Source organism: Olea europaea, unplaced genomic scaffold (assembly GCF_002742605.1).
Source record: "Olea europaea var. sylvestris unplaced genomic scaffold, O_europaea_v1 scaffold789, whole genome shotgun sequence".
NCBI lineage: Eukaryota > Viridiplantae > Streptophyta > Magnoliopsida > Lamiales > Oleaceae > Olea > Olea europaea.
Window position 1 is genome coordinate 112,408 of NW_019266317.1, and position 15,798 is coordinate 128,205.

At 33.2% G+C, this 15,798-nt stretch overlaps 1 protein-coding gene across 1 annotated transcript; it reads right to left on the reverse strand.

The window, feature by feature from the left end:
- Window positions 1–3,704: 3,704 nt before the first annotated feature.
- LOC111391403 (WEB family protein At2g38370-like) lies at window positions 3,705–6,823 on the reverse strand. The gene is made up of 2 exons (XM_023016617.1): window positions 6,428–6,823; window positions 3,705–5,445 (listed from the first exon to the last, which is right to left on the reverse strand). The coding sequence occupies exons 1-2, from the start codon at window positions 6,584–6,586 to the stop codon at window positions 3,997–3,999; spliced, it is 1,608 nt and encodes a 535-aa protein (XP_022872385.1). The 5' UTR covers window positions 6,587–6,823; the 3' UTR covers window positions 3,705–3,996.
- Between the last annotated feature and the right edge of the window lie 8,975 nt (window positions 6,824–15,798).

Consider the following 15,798-nt stretch of genomic DNA (forward strand, 5'->3'; position numbering starts at 1 on the left):
TATCAACTTCTATCAAAATCTAATAAATGTCTAATTTTAATTTCTATCAAATAGGGGCTAAATAAGTTAAACTATTTTTTTATTATTTTTTTTATTTTGTAAATAAATTCGCCAATTAATTAATTGAGCCCACAATATCATTTTCTTGTTTTTAGCCAACGCCCGACTTTGTAATTCAAATTTCAAAGAATCAAAATTGAGTTTCCTAATTTTTTTCTCAATCATCTTGCTGTTTTCAAATAATTGAAGTCGAGCGGTTGCGTCTCTTTCATCTGACCATTTTTCTACCATATTCATTGAATTTTCTCCACTTTGATCAAGGTAAGCTAAGCTTCATCTCACTCCTTTCTAATAATTTCTCTCTCTTCAATGCATAAACTATAATTTATAATTAGTATTCAAGATATTTATTGTGAGTTGGCACGCATTTGTGTGTTTTCCTTTGTCTCGTTAGCTACCTTCCTTTCTAATAATTTCTCACACTTCATTGTATGAACATTATGAATTATAACTAGAGTTCAAAATGTTTATTATTATTTGTATATTTTTAAATTGGACTACGTTATTTTGTAAGAATTAATATAATATTGTTGTAAAAATTAAAATTGGACATGTCATTAGTTGGATTAATGTAATATTGTTATAAATGTAAAAAAAATTAATTATGGTACGGAACAAAATCGAATTCGAATGGAGCCGAACCGGTGTGATTCCATTTATTAAATACTCGAAAATTCTAATTCGATTCAATTTTCCTCCGAACCAGACGTTACCATGTAAAGTGACACAAAGATGCATTTATTTCAATGCAGAATTTCATGAAAGAATTTTCTGAACATGAATGCTCAGAATTAACAGACAAACTAGATAAAAACATAGTACACCCAACCTCAACAAAGCAAAAGGTGAAAACTTCTGCATCTTTTGGTACTTGGTTTAGCTAAGTTCAGGAAATTTGAATGCTCAAGGATATTAATTTAGACCAGTCTGGGAGAGGAGGAGGATTGTGGTTGAGTAATGGCTAACCAGTGTAAGCTTTATCAAATCTCATGATATGAATCCTAATACACCTATCATAGGGATGTCGCTCAACGAATCAACATAAAGATATTTACGTAACTGACCCGATATTTTTTTTAATTAAAAAGACTTTTTTGTACAAAAAATGTTTAAAGAGTCTTAAATCAAATGTAAACACCAACCCAAGTATGGTAAACATAGTCTCTATATCCTTGTATGGAAACCAACATTGGTATCATGACATTCCTTCAACATGGTCGACACTCGAAGGGAGGTTTTTGGCAATACCAAATGCCCCTTTTCAGATTTGTATGGCCGGCCTCCACCACCAGTTTTGCCCTTCGAGAAGGGTATTTCAGTGGAACAGATGTTGGACAGAGAAGTGTTACAGGAATTTAAAATGCAGCTCACTCGTGCCCAGTAACAAATGAAGCAGGTGGCAGACAGAAAGCATCGCGAGGTCAACTTCGAAGTGGGTGAATTGGTGTATCTTAAACTCCGCCCACATCATCAGAAATCGATGGCCATGAGGCCGCGTGCTAAGTTGTCTCCACGATACTTCGGACCATTTGAGATTGAGGCAAGGGTGGGTCAGGTTGCTTATAAGTTGAAACTCCCAACTAATGCTGCTATGCATCCGATTTTCCATGTGTCACAACTCCGAAGGGCCATAGGCGCTGTTCAGACAGCCTCTCACCTGCCTCCACAGCTAACATCTACTGAGTAGTTTCAGATGGAGCTAGAGACAGCGATTAAGATCAAGCAAAATGTTGAGACTCAAACCATGTTATTTGTGCTCCCATATTTTCAGCCAATAAAACGTGTTTTGAAAACACGCTTTTATAAATGGCATTCTGTCTGATGATGACACCTAGCTTAATTCCCATCGTTGGATGAAGGGTTTACGTTCTGGTGATATAAATAGGATGGACCGTTCGTTGGCTCAGTGACTTTTCATTTTTGTGACTCTTGAGTGAGGTTCGAGAGAGTTCTTCGTCTCTCTCGAGTTAGAGTTTTCAGTTTTCCCTATTTTCTGTAATCGATCATCTCATTCGATTTTGGAAGGTTATTAATCACTGTATATTGATCTTTTCTTGAGTGAAACTTAGAGTTCTCATGTGTTGAGATTAGGAATGTGGTCTGTTGATTCGGTGCGAGTCTGAGGCAGATTTGTGGTTCCTTTTGAAGAGATAAGTCTCTTTCTTGTGTATTCTTATAGTGATTGAACTCTGTAACCTTCGATTGCCTGTTTTTGGGACGTTAGTGCAACCGAGCAATATCCACTTCGATTGGATGCTCAACGGGGGATTAGGTGCTTATCACTGAACCTCTGGGGCTTCGGTCGAAAAATCTTGATGTGTTCTTTATTTTCTGAAAGTTTAATTTCTATTTTGAGCTCGATTGTATCTTGCAATTAATGTGTGGGTTTTTTGGCCCCCCTTTCACAAAATCCTTCTACCAACGAGCGGGAAGTGTTAATTCAGTGGAATGATTGTCTCGAATTTAAGGCCACATGGGAACTTGTTGAGTTGATTCGTCATCAATTCCTGGACTTCCACCATGAGGATAAGGTGGATTTCGGAGGGGGAGATAATGATAGACCATCGGTCAAAGGGGCAGTCAGCGAAGAGGAAAAGAATCAGAGCAGCAAAGTAGTTAGTCATTTAGTTAGTTCAAGGGGGGTATTTTCGGTAGTTGAGTCAGTTTATGGAAGGATGTAAATAAATATGAGGGTGGGCGTGAGGAAAGGAGATCATTCGCGTTTATTGTAGTGTCACTGCTAGTCTTTCAATTCAAGGAATAAAGATACATTTGCCATTGAATTCTCTCTCTCTCTCTCTCTCTCTCTCTCTCTCTCTCTCTCTCTCTCGTTTGTTTCTGCCTTCTTTTACAGGGTTCCATCACCCTACTATAGCTAACCAACTAGTAACCTATCAAAAAACAGCTAGATAACTTTCTTTTAAGAATGGCGAGGCGGTGGGGGCCTTCAAGGTTGAGGTTCTACCTTTTTTTTAAGTAGCGATATTGAATTTGAGCTTTTTGGTTTCAGCAATGACAGATTCTGTGGTTTCTGCCATAACTAACTGTAGAAGCTCTAGAATTCTGAGAATTTTGGAAATTCAGAATGTTCATTTAAGGGGACTTAACTACCAAATATATAAACACTAATGATTTTATTTTGGATTTCTGTGATTCTTTATGGGGTTGTGAGAGTAATGATGATGATTTAGTGTGCAAAAACTGGGACCAGGTAAAAGAGAGAATGCAAATTCTTTTCGGTTTCCACACAGTCAGTGTGTATGTGCATGTCAGTACAGTGACAGAGAGAGGAGTATTGGAGAACTAAAGTAAAACACGGGGGAAAAAGTGGTTGTTAAAGGTTAAAGCTGAGCTTTAAGCTATTCAGAAACAGAATGACTTTAATTTAGTCTAATAGATGGCTGCTGGATCTGTCTCAAAAACTAATTTCTAATATGTTTCTTACGTTGAGAATGCAGACCGATTTCTTGATTCATTCCCAAGATCCTCCTAAGAGAAAATAACAAGAACATAGAAGTAAAAATAGAAAATAATAACAGGAACAAGAGAACAAGAATTTACATGAAAACTTTCAAAACCGAATAAAAACCACGGGCCATAACAAGAACATAGAATTAACCTTTTCTGGGTCTAGTTAGTCCAAATTGCAAACCAAGCTCCATTTTCGAATATAAATATTAGAAAAAGGTTATACAGGGAGAAGCTAAAATGGGACGTATCTGTTTATCTTCCTGTTACTGGATTGCAAATAATGACAGAAAACTAACACAAGCAGTAGTGACATGCTTTCATACAAACAAACATCATATACACTATTGAATGAAATCATATGAAACTGTTATCAAAGCCCACACTCACACATGGAAAACATACACAATATTTAGATCATGAAAACTCTACTAGCTTATACTTCGAACTAACTCTCCTGGTAGCTAGTCACCTCATGTTCAAAGGCTGTGTTTTTTTCTTGCTTGGCTTGGGTAGTGGTACTTGAATAAACCCGAATTTCTTCCTTTGAATGAAGTATTGGTTTTCAACATTCCCATCAGTCATCGGTTTCCTAGGATGTAAAATATGTCGACTCTGTTCTCGGAGCATTTGGCTCAAAGAAATGTGTTGCCTTTCAGTGTGGTTCTCCACATGCTTTCCCACCATGAAATCGTCCTGTAGAATCAATTTCCTACTTAGAATACTTCCAATTGAAGTTGTTTTAAAACCTGATTTCGACTTTTCTTTCTTCATGTATGATTCATTTCCATTAGGAACCTGTGGATTCCTATGACCAAGAGAGGGATGGGAATTCCTAAACTTGAATTGAGCAGGATGAATCTCCGGGTTCCGCACTCGACCACGCTCCATCAGCATTCTGGGATAGGATTCCTCAGTCACAACTTCTGTTCTATGAGTTCCCTCATCAAAATCAACTTCTCTGGATTGTTTGTTTTCTAGTGGCTGCTCAAACTTCTCAACAATGGCTACTTCGGACTGGTATGTGTCTTTGGTTCCAGGTGTGGCATTCGCCTCCATACATTTAGTCTTACACACCTCTTCAGCTTGCTGAGCTTTTTGAATAAGAGCACGATACTCTTTAAACGATAGAGTTATTCCATTAGGTTGGTGAACATCTAATGAATTGTCACCATTAAATAGTGCACCTTTTTCAACAAAAGCGATGGCTTCCAGTGCTTTGGCGGCTTCTTCCATCTTTTTGGCTGCATTTAACCTCATTTCTGCCATTTTAATACTGTTCTTTGTTCGTTCAATCTCCGTCATTGCCCTCATTACCTCATATCTAGACGCTTCTGTCATCTTCTTGAATTGCTCAGTCTCAGAATTCATTTGTGTTAGTTCCTTGAAGAGATTCAGAGAATTCCCAGAGCCACATTCCATTTCTACTTTCTGATATATATCTGGCTTTTCCCTAGATGCATGTCGACACTCCTCAAAAGACAAGACTCCTTCAGAAGTTGGCATTTGCCTCTTGGTTCTCCTTTCAAACATAACCTTTTCTTTTCTCATTTTCATGTTCAGAGACTCAACAGATCCTCGGATTACATCAAGATCTATTGACATCTTATTGAGGTCCAATTTCGCCTGATTCAGCTCCAAGGAAATCAAACCAGATGATGGAACAGGACACAGGCTCAACTTCTCAGTCTTGTTCTGATTGGACTCGGGAATGCTGCTGTCCAATTTAGTGTCAGGACTGTTCATGAATGAAGTCACTTCTTGCATCAAGCTCAATTTTAAATATTCAGCAAATCTTCTCGCTGCTTCCAGTTCTTTTAAGACATTAAGTGTTTCCTGTTCTTTCACAATGAGATCCCTTTCCAGTTGCATTGCCTGTTCCTCCATTTTCCCCATGTCAAAGGCCTCATTGTCATTCTGCAAGAATTAAAATTTATCGGACTTCTGAAATAATAGGATGATAGATTATACTTCATTGATGCAATTGTCACAGGTAAGACTTTCATTTTTATGTCCCCTCTCACGTACTCAGAGGGCTTGTACTCATAGAACCAAAAGGATCCAATCTAAGCACTCTTCCAACCATGAGTGACAAACCATTTTCTCATTTAGCTAAGGGTACGAAATCAATCAGATTGATTTTCGATCAAAAGTACTATGTGAAAAAAAAGACTGTTTGTTTCAATGTAGAACTTTTTGGAAGTATTTTCTGAATGTAGATGCGCAGATTTTATAGCAGACAAACTAAAATGTGAAAAAAGACAAGTGATTTCATTATAATATTGAAGACCTCTGACCTCCAGTCTCCTGCCACTCCTAGGTATATGTTTCCCTTTTCTTTCATTATGAGATATAATTCTTTTTCTTCTCAGAAATCAATTAAAACTCCACCTCTCTTTTCATAGTTGGTCCCAAGCCTGTGCACCGGAAGGGAATCGCAATTGGTCGATAGCCAGCTTAAAACTACATCAAATTTTGTGACATGATTCTAAATACATTTTGTGGGAGTCACTTAATCAATTGAAAAAATTTCATGCAACATATTTCAAATTTATTTGGAAAAAGGCTTTCTTGTACTAACATTAATTCAAGAGTAAAATTACAATGTAAATACCAATCCAAGAATGGTAACATAGTCTCCATACCCATGTAAGTTAATCCTTCCTGGGTAGAAACACAAAGTTTGTGTATCATACTTTAGCACATTAGATTCCTTGTTCATTTCATAAAAGTAAACAAGTGGTACACCAGTTATTTTTAATCAGTAAACAAAAACAATGAAAATATGAACAGGGAAACAAGTCATTTTCCTTAGAAACATTCTTACATATACTTGGTGCCCAACAAAAGAAACCTTAAAGATAATTTAAGATTTGAGTTAAGAAGAGATGGGACTGACATGATCAGCGGCTAAACGAAGCCAGTGATGAGGAATCCAAGGTCCACTGCCGCCAAACCGGTCCACCGCCTCCTTAACCGACTCAAAAGGCGGTGAAGTATCAATTTCGAATCTGGGGTTGATGATCTTTCTGGTGACTGATTCCGTGGTTTCAGCCATTAAAAAAAAAAAAAAAAAGAACTTTACAAACTCTAGATTTCAGTGTGAATTTGGAAATTCAGAATGTTCGTTGAGGGAATTAGCTACCAAATATATAGAAAACTAATGATTTTATTTTGGATTTCTGTGAGTATGTAAGGTGGTGTGAGAGTAATGATGATGTTTTGCGGTGTAAAAACTGGGACCAGGTAAAAGGGGAATGCAAATTCTTCGATATCCCAGCGTGTATGTGCGTGTGTGTACAGTCAAAGAGGAGCACTGGAGAACTAAAGTAGAAGTGGAGGGAAAAAGTATGAGTTAATTGTTCCGATGGTCATACAACATGATCCATGTCTATGATTGGCCACTCATCTTTAAAATATCGAATTTTGATCACTGAACTTAGGTTGATGTCTTTGATTGACCACTGAACTTTAAAATGTCGAGTTTTGGGTACTGAACTTTTAAAAATGTCAAATTTTGGTCACTGAATTTACAACTGAAGTTTAAAATGTCGAGTTTTAACCACTAAATTTTGAAAAATATTGTATATTATTAACTGAATTTTGAAAAATATTGTACATTACTATTGAACTTTAAAAATATTGTACATTATTCACTGTAAACTCGATATTTTTCAAAGTTCAACAGTTATGCTAGTGAGTAACGTATGGCATATTCCAAAATTTGACATTTTAAATTTCAATAAACAATCAAAGACATGAACTTAAATTCAGTTACCAAAACTCGATATTTTAAAGTTCAATGACCAATCAAAGACACAGACCTAAATTTAACGATCAAAACTTGACATTTTTCAAAATTTCGTAACCAAAACTCGACATTTTAAAGTTCAGTGGCCAATTAAAGACATAAACTTAAGTTGAGTGACTATTGAAACAATTAACTCAAAAAGTATTGGTTAAAGGTAAAGCAGTGCTCTAAACTTAAGCTCCTTCAACTCTTGTAAGTTTGATTAATAAGTAAGGACCATATAAATTTTATTAACCAAAGGAGGTATTAATTAATTCAACAAACATTTATTCCCTATTTGGTATGAATTAAAATCTAATTTTTATCTCAATTCAAAATCAAAAACTAATTTTAACTATGTATTCCATGAGATTCACAACTTAATCAAGTACATAAGTACAATTAATTAATTTTTTTGGTTAATTTAATATATACTTAGTGGATTAAATCATATTCAATTGACTATATAGGTAAAAATACATTGTATTATTAATTAAGCCCTCGTTTGAGTGTATATTAAAATCAGATTTTTAGACGATTTTAGTGAAAGTTGATGAAATTTGTGAATGAAAAAAATGGTAAAGTGAAAATTATTTTTATACAGTTTATTTGCCTATTAAAGGCAGATGGCCTTCCCGTAAAATTTTCACAGACAAAAGTAGAATCCCTTTTTGACTATCTATTGATAATGGAATAATTTAACCCCAATAAATTTTATTAATGCTATATTGACTTATTAGGATTGTAATTTCAGTTTAGGTGACGCTACATGATAGGTTAAATGAAAGGTGAAATTAAATAAGTTATTTAATTTTACTTATTAATTAATATCATATTAGCGTCATTTAGATTGAAATTGTAATCCCAATGAGCTAAATATCATTACTCAATAAAATTATTTTATCTATAATCCATCGTGAGACATACATAATACTCTGTCAACTTTCATTAGAGCTTTCTTGAACTTGCGTTTGCACATCGTGTAGAATATGTATTAACATTATGTCATTTTTACAAGTGATCCCCCATCTAAAATGTCACCTAACCAACCGATATATTTACCCGTTGAATTATTATTTTTGTACAATCGAGGTTTATAATCACATAAAAGGGATCCACGATTTTTTATTCAGTGTGGGCCTCCTTCTCATGTGTCTAATTGTCAACCGGGGTTGATAGATTGTACATATAGCACAACTGTTACCCGTTTGGCCCTCATTCTCATTTTCATTTTTTTATTTTATCTTATTTTCAATTACATAATCTTCCATAAAATAATATTACACGTAAATAAAAAAAATTTATTTTTTCAACCACATATTTTAAAAAAAAAATACTACTCCAACAATTAAAATTTAGAAAGAATGGGGCCAGCTAATTTAAGGCTCTTCAGCCATGGCCTAGAGATATCAAATGAAGCTCAACTGCTCAAGTGCCATTGTCTTTTGTCTATGTTAATTTCCGATTGAACTCACGGTACGTTACCTTTTAATTATTATGTGCAAGAAATAAATTAAAATTTTATTTAAATTTATTGTTATCCATTGTAAGTATAAAAATAAATACATTAAATATTCTTTAACAATTTATTCTTCACAGATGATAGTTTAATACAATGATCAGAATATGTTATATGATTTACAAGTCGTTTTAGGGAACGAGAACTTTATTTTGATCCAATTAAGTCATTAATATTAACTCAAAAACAAATATTGCCAACATTTGATTCTTATTCTTTCACCACAAAAATAAAAAATATGATCATTATCCATCACATCAAGTCATTATATTCGATTTTTTATCTCTTGTATGAATCCCTTAACGATTATATTTTTCACTTTCATTCTTAACAAAACAGGAATCAAACGGGTCATAGTCACCTTATTATTAGTTAAATTAACATTTATCACAATGGTTGACTTACATGCCGACTTGAAACTCTGTGACCACAATCATGCACGCATGACGTTTTAATGTCACATTAATGATAAATGCTAATAGCACACTTCTTTTTATTTTTTATTTTTTTTAGAGGAAGGCGGCACTTTCGAGATTTTATTAATTTGCTCTCACTTATAGCAGAGAAATACCATGGTTACATATTAAAAAAGGAAAGCGGTAAATTAAAAAGACTACTTCCCTTACATTAATTGAAAATGCTTAAGAAAATATGTTAAGCACTAAAATAGGAAATACTACTTCCCTTACAATAAGATTTGATGTAATTAATAACAAAAAGCAAAAACTAAAACTAAAAATTAATATAAAATTATAATTCATATTCTGAAGTTGGGCAGTCCATGTCTCTCAATTTGCGCGAGTGCTCGAATATGACGTGGTAGGTCAGTTGCTGGTGATCCCAACCTGCTACGACAAGAGCATTTACAATCTGGTTTCCCTCTCTGTAGATATAGGTAATTCTGTCTGTATCGAAGGAAATGATGTCTGCAATCTTTCTGAGTACGCCTTGAATAGCCCATGGTCCTCCACCTTTGGTTATGCAATGAATGGTCACATTGGAATCTACCTCAACCCAAATGTCTAAAAATCCAAGACCTCTAGCCAATAGTATCCTTGATATAAGTTATCAAATTAAAGTTCATTAACCTTGATATAAGTCAATAAAAGTATAGTGACTTGTAAGAATAATACTACATGTATATAATTGAGTCATATAATGATTTACATATAGGTGAATGTCAAAAAGAGAGTGAATTTTTATTTTTTGTTAAAAAAATTTTAACTTAATTATATCTCACTACTTCATGTGTATATTTATATCATTATTTATATGTAGCACAACGTGAGTTGTAATGCATAAATCCATATCAAAATAGATAAAAACCTTGAGTTAAAATTTCCTAAGGTCTCGTTTGTTTTGTCTTTAACATGTTTTGTTTTTAGTTCATTTTCAATTTTCATTTTTGAGGATCTATTTTAATATTGATAAAAATGAGTATGTCTTATAATATCTAAAAACTATTTATCAAAACAAAAAATTAGAAAATCGTATTTTGTTTAAAATTTTAAAAAATTATTGTACGACATTTTATTCTATTAAATTTTATTATTCAGTAAAGTAGACCAATTTTATATTATTGTATCATTAAGGAATATATACATTTTAAAGTTAGTGGAACCATCAATAATATTTTTTCATTATTAAAACAATAAATTGAGTTGACAACACATAGAAAATTTAAAAAATTTAAAAAAAAATTAAAAAAGAATGATGTGGCCAGCTAAGGCCCCTAAAGGATTGCTTAGTAATAAAGGAGGTAGGGTGCAGAGATAGCCAAAAGGCTTACCTAGTTACAACCACCCTTGAAAGAGTGCGTAATAACTCACTGATCGAGTGCTCTTGCTCTGAAGATGAACGGGGCTAAGCGATCTACTGATATTGTTGGATGTAAAAATACATCGATAGGGAAGCGTTCCGCCTTAGAAGGAAGCCCCGTGCGAACAATGATGGACGAAGCGGAAGCGAGAATGCTGACTTGAGTAACGCAAACATTGGTAAAAATTCAATGCCCTAAAAACCTAAGGGTTCCTCTGCAAGATTCGTCCATGAAGGGTGAGTCCTAAGATCAAGGTGAAAGGCGTAGTCGATGAACAATAGATGAATATTTATGTACTACCCCTTGTTGGTCCCGAGGGACGGAGAAGGCTAGGTTAGCCAAAAATTGGTTATCGGTTCAAGAACGTAAGGTGCCGTTGCTTTTTTAGGGTAAGAAGAGGTGGAAAAAATGCCTCGGGTCCGGATAGAAACCAAATATCTTGAGCGACCGATCTGACAAAACCATAAGCGGTACGAAGCATGTTGCCGCCAGAAGCAGAACCTCATATTTCTTTTAGAGAATCTCCTAATTGTTCAGTTATTAGACGAGATTTCAGGGAAAAAAAATTCTTTTTAGGAGAGAACAATTTTTTTTTATTTTTTTATTTTTTTTATGCGAAAACATAGGAGAAAGTACTCTTTTTCATTATATTTAGAATGAAAAGGGATTCCATCATATTCATATAATTATCAAGCGCTTGAACTATTTTTACTTTTTATTATTTTTAAAATTTTTTATTTTCCTATAATTTATAGAAATTTATTTTTTATAATATTTATTTTTTTCATAATTTTGTAATTTTACTTTTTTAGAATTTGTATATTTATATTTTTTTTATTATCTTTAATTTTTTTAATTTTTATGCTTATGTTCCATATTTTAAGTATTTTTAGTGCTTTCATCAAACATTTAGAATAAAAAAATGTGTTTTAAGTTTTATGTTACAAGTTTAACCTTATTCTCGAAAATGTATAAAAAAATATATTAAATCAAACAAATATCAAGTGTTTTGCAAAACTGAAAAATGGCAAATCAAACGCCTAAGCATTTGATAAAACAAAAACAAGTAATGAAATTCTTTGTTAGGTAAGTTGTAACTCAAACAAAAGATGTAACGATTTGGCACTGTCTTTGAGAGAGAGCCTTGGTAAAATAAATGTATGCGAAGATGTCTCATGTAAAGAAATACATAAGAAAAGCATGCATATAAATAAGTATTTCAGTTTACACCTAGCAACAATGATATATCATATCAATTAATAGATATATAGATTTATAATGCATTCCACAAATTAATTTGAATTTGTTAAATTGATGCGTCTTGTCAATACTCTTAACATAAGATAAACACTTCGTAGATAATTTTTCTATATTTATATACTTGGCATAAGAATATATATAATTTTGCATTAGGGTCAACGAACTTCAATTGCAATTAAATCACTAAACTTTAATTCAAAGTGCAAATGTAATCATTATGGTAGCACCAATCAGTCAATTTCGCTGATTTGATGTAATAAATAATTATATTTTGATACTTGATTTTATAATGTTTGATGTAATATTAATATTTTTGATCGAGTGATTATTACCGTAATCGTTAGAAATCTAAATGACAATTATCATAAAAATTTAGCGATCATTTACATAATTACTCAAAATTTCAATAACTACAAACCTAATTAACTCTAAAATATTTTCTTAAATTTTTAGACGAGACGATAAAATTTACTATAATTTTACGCCCTACTTATGCTCTAGTGAACTTTTATGTTTTTGGTGGGTAATGTATTCATTTTTGATTTGAAAGGGTCTATGAGTTTCCAATCCACTTAAAGGAGGTTGAGGTTGTGAGAGAAAGGATCATGCTTAAAAAGGCAGAGTGGCTCACAAATGCACCAACTAGATTTTGACTTTAAGTAAAAGGACATAAGTTTCACTTTGCTAATTCATTAATAGGGACATAATCGATTGTACAAACCTTTTTGCGTGATTGCAGGAACGAAAAGTAAGAAAAGGGAAATTTCGAAAAGTCTTAAATGTTTGGCTAAGTTTGAAAGTTTATTTAAGTTCACCTTAAGTTACTTATTTTGAATATAAGTATTACTTTAAGGTAAGTAACTTTTTTTTTTCCCTAATAACTCTAACAAAGAAAGTGCCTTCTTATATATATATATATATAAGATTATTTTGAAAGTCGATTCTCATTCATGTCGATAGAGAATGATAAAAATAAAACATTCTTAGCACTTAGAATGTTTACAGTTGAGCATGAGACCTTATGGGTTATCCCAATCACCTCCTCATCGCGTGCTGGCTCCGTTGGAATTTACAGTTGCTGTCGGAGTCAATGAGGAAGTTTGAAGATTGAAGTTTAGGCGCCGCACGTGGAGGAATTTGGATGATGACAGGTAAGTGGATTGAGCCTTTTTTTGGGCCCTCTTCTTTTGGTTGGGCCTTTTTTTAGATGTAGGCCCAATCAACTAGATGCAGCTGCTATGTTTAAGAAGAAATTATGTCACACCTATTTTTTAATAAGTATTTAAGATATACTATGTCACTTTTTTTAACCATAAATACTGTTTTTATAGAGTAAATTAGAAATGTGAAAAACTAATCAAATCATACATGCCATTCATTACTTAGCTAACTTTACTCCAACAAACGTGCCTTTAAACTAAGTTCCAACAAACATGCCCTTAACATATCAGTTTAATTTAGAAATTATGGGCAAATTCGCCTTGCCACCATTATTGATGGTGTCACTGTATTCAGTTGCTACTAATAGAACTTTTTTTTTTATTATTATAATAAGACTTCACATAGTTACAATTTTGCTGACTTAGTTGATGATTTGAATATTGTTCAGATCTGAGATCATGGCCCCAATTTTGGCTTTAGATCTTAGATGCAATATAGGAGTGCAAACCTTGGTAGTGTCCCATCCCGTTCAAGAACTTGTAGAGGTGTAGCTCTACTTGTAAAGGCATTGCCTCGTGATTTTTAGAGTTGCGCCTTCATGCGTAGAGGCATAGCGTTGCAACTGTACGAGGCGATGCTGCACCTCTAAGGTCGCAATGTGATTGTGGTGCCAGGGGAAATGGTGGATAGTTGTGGCGAAATGGGTTTGGGGTGGAGGAGGGAGAAGTGGTGGTGGAAGAGAAATGAGTTTATGGTATATGACGATGATGAGGGAAATAATTTAGGGCTTGTAGCGGAGTTGGAGTGGGTAAATTTTATAATATTATTAATAATTTAATTAATATATGATTTTTGGTTAAATAAACCTCACATAGTGGCGAATCTAGGTAGTGGCGAGCTAGGCCTCCCAGCGGGATCTGTCGGGAATTTTTTTTTTTTTTTAACAGTAGTTGATAAACATTTTATGGTTTGAATCTCTTCTTAACCAAATTTATTGCACAATTTTTTTATTTCTTCAATTTTGACTAAAACTAATGCAATAGAGAGGGGATTCGAATCTGTGACATATCATTAAGGATATTAAAAGCATAACCACCATGGCACTCAATGAATTCTGATACTAAACCTAATAGAATAATATATATATATATTTTAGTTGTTTTAATGCAATTGAAAGGATTCGAGCCTATGTTCTTTTCTTTGAATTATAGAAAACCCTACCACTATATCATTTGGTGAAATCTGTGATAACATGTAACAAAAATATATATGTTCAAATTTTTTTTTTTCAAAATAATTATCATATTTAATTTTTAATATTTTATTATGGTCAACGATTAACGTCCGCCTATACTTACTCAAAATTCTGGATAAGCCACTGACCTCACACCTGATTTTTTAATTGAAAAACTTAACACTTGTTTGTATGTAATTTCCACTATAAAGAACGAATAAATGGGGAAATTTTAGCCCCATTAGCCCACCATCAGCCCAATTGTACTTAGCTTACCCGAATAAGTAGTTAAGCCCCATTCAAAACTTATATACTTACTTTTGCAGTCCGTAAATTAAGCCCCCATGTATTTATTTATTTATTTTTTCAAATTTGGTTTTTTTAAGAATGTGTGGTTGAAAAAGAATGAAATTTTTTTTATTTATGTATAATATTATTTTATAAAATATTGTGTGGTTGAAAATAAGAGAGACGAAAGAAAAAAGAAAAAAAAAAAAAAGAGAGAATGAGGTCCAAACGGAGGCTTAAACTTTATATTTATAATGAAATTGAAAGCCGAAGTCCGCAATGCCGTTGAACCTTGTACCTCGTCATAAAGAAGCCCACGACCGCTTGCCTGCTAGCGGTTTGGTTGCATAGAAAAATTGAAACTTTCCCTGTGCTTTGTACTATTTTTTTCTATTTTCTCGATTGGTACAAAATGGAGCAAAATAATTGATACTTTTTTACTTTGCTTTCAAATTTCTGAAGATAGGAAAAGTGGGTGGAGGTTCATATCGAGGTATACATGAGGCTCTTATACCAAAAATCTCATTCAGATTTTTGGGATGAAGTGTTTTTGTTTTTTACGCATTTAGTATGACATATAAGGGTTGGCATTTATTTAATGAAGAAAGTTAAGAAGGTCGAGTAGGATCTTAGGGTTGACATCTAGGTTTTACTTGATCAAGACCATTTTGTCACGAGCATGATGAAGTTAATCTTTAAACTAGATCTCATAAGGCATAGCACATCTCTTCTGGCATGAGTTCATTGAAAAAATTTCAACTTTCAGATCACTACAACGTATTTTTCTGGTCACGCATTTGTGTCCACTCTTTCCATTATGATGAATAATTGAGTGATCAAATTTGCGTACTCTTGTACTTGAGCTGAAGCTAGCGCATTCAATGCAATTTTGCATGTGTTTGATGCTTGAAAACCGAAATATGAATAGAATAAATGCATGTTACGCTAGCCATCGGCAATGTTGACCCATGCATGTTAAGCTCTTTGAAAATGTGTTTATCTTTATAAAAATATTTAATGGTACTTTTCGAATTAAGGGGCAAAAAAAATAAAAAAATAATAGGAATGCTATAAAATTGAGATGTGAATAATTTTATTCATTAAGTTTTCAGACTGTTTTAGTTTTTAAACACAAGCAAAATATTTTTAATTTTTTCTTCGCACTGTAATTAATTTATATATATATATATATATATATA

Bases quoted from the DNA above. Each gene is read 5' to 3' on its own strand.
- LOC111391403 (XM_023016617.1), bottom strand. From the start codon at position 6,586: ATGGCTGAAACCACGGAATCAGTCACCAGAAAGATCATCAACCCCAGA. The intron at 5,446-6,427 runs GTCAGTCCCATC...TAATTCTTGCAG, and splicing joins TTCGTTTAGCCGCTGATCAT to AATGACAATGAGGCCTTTGA.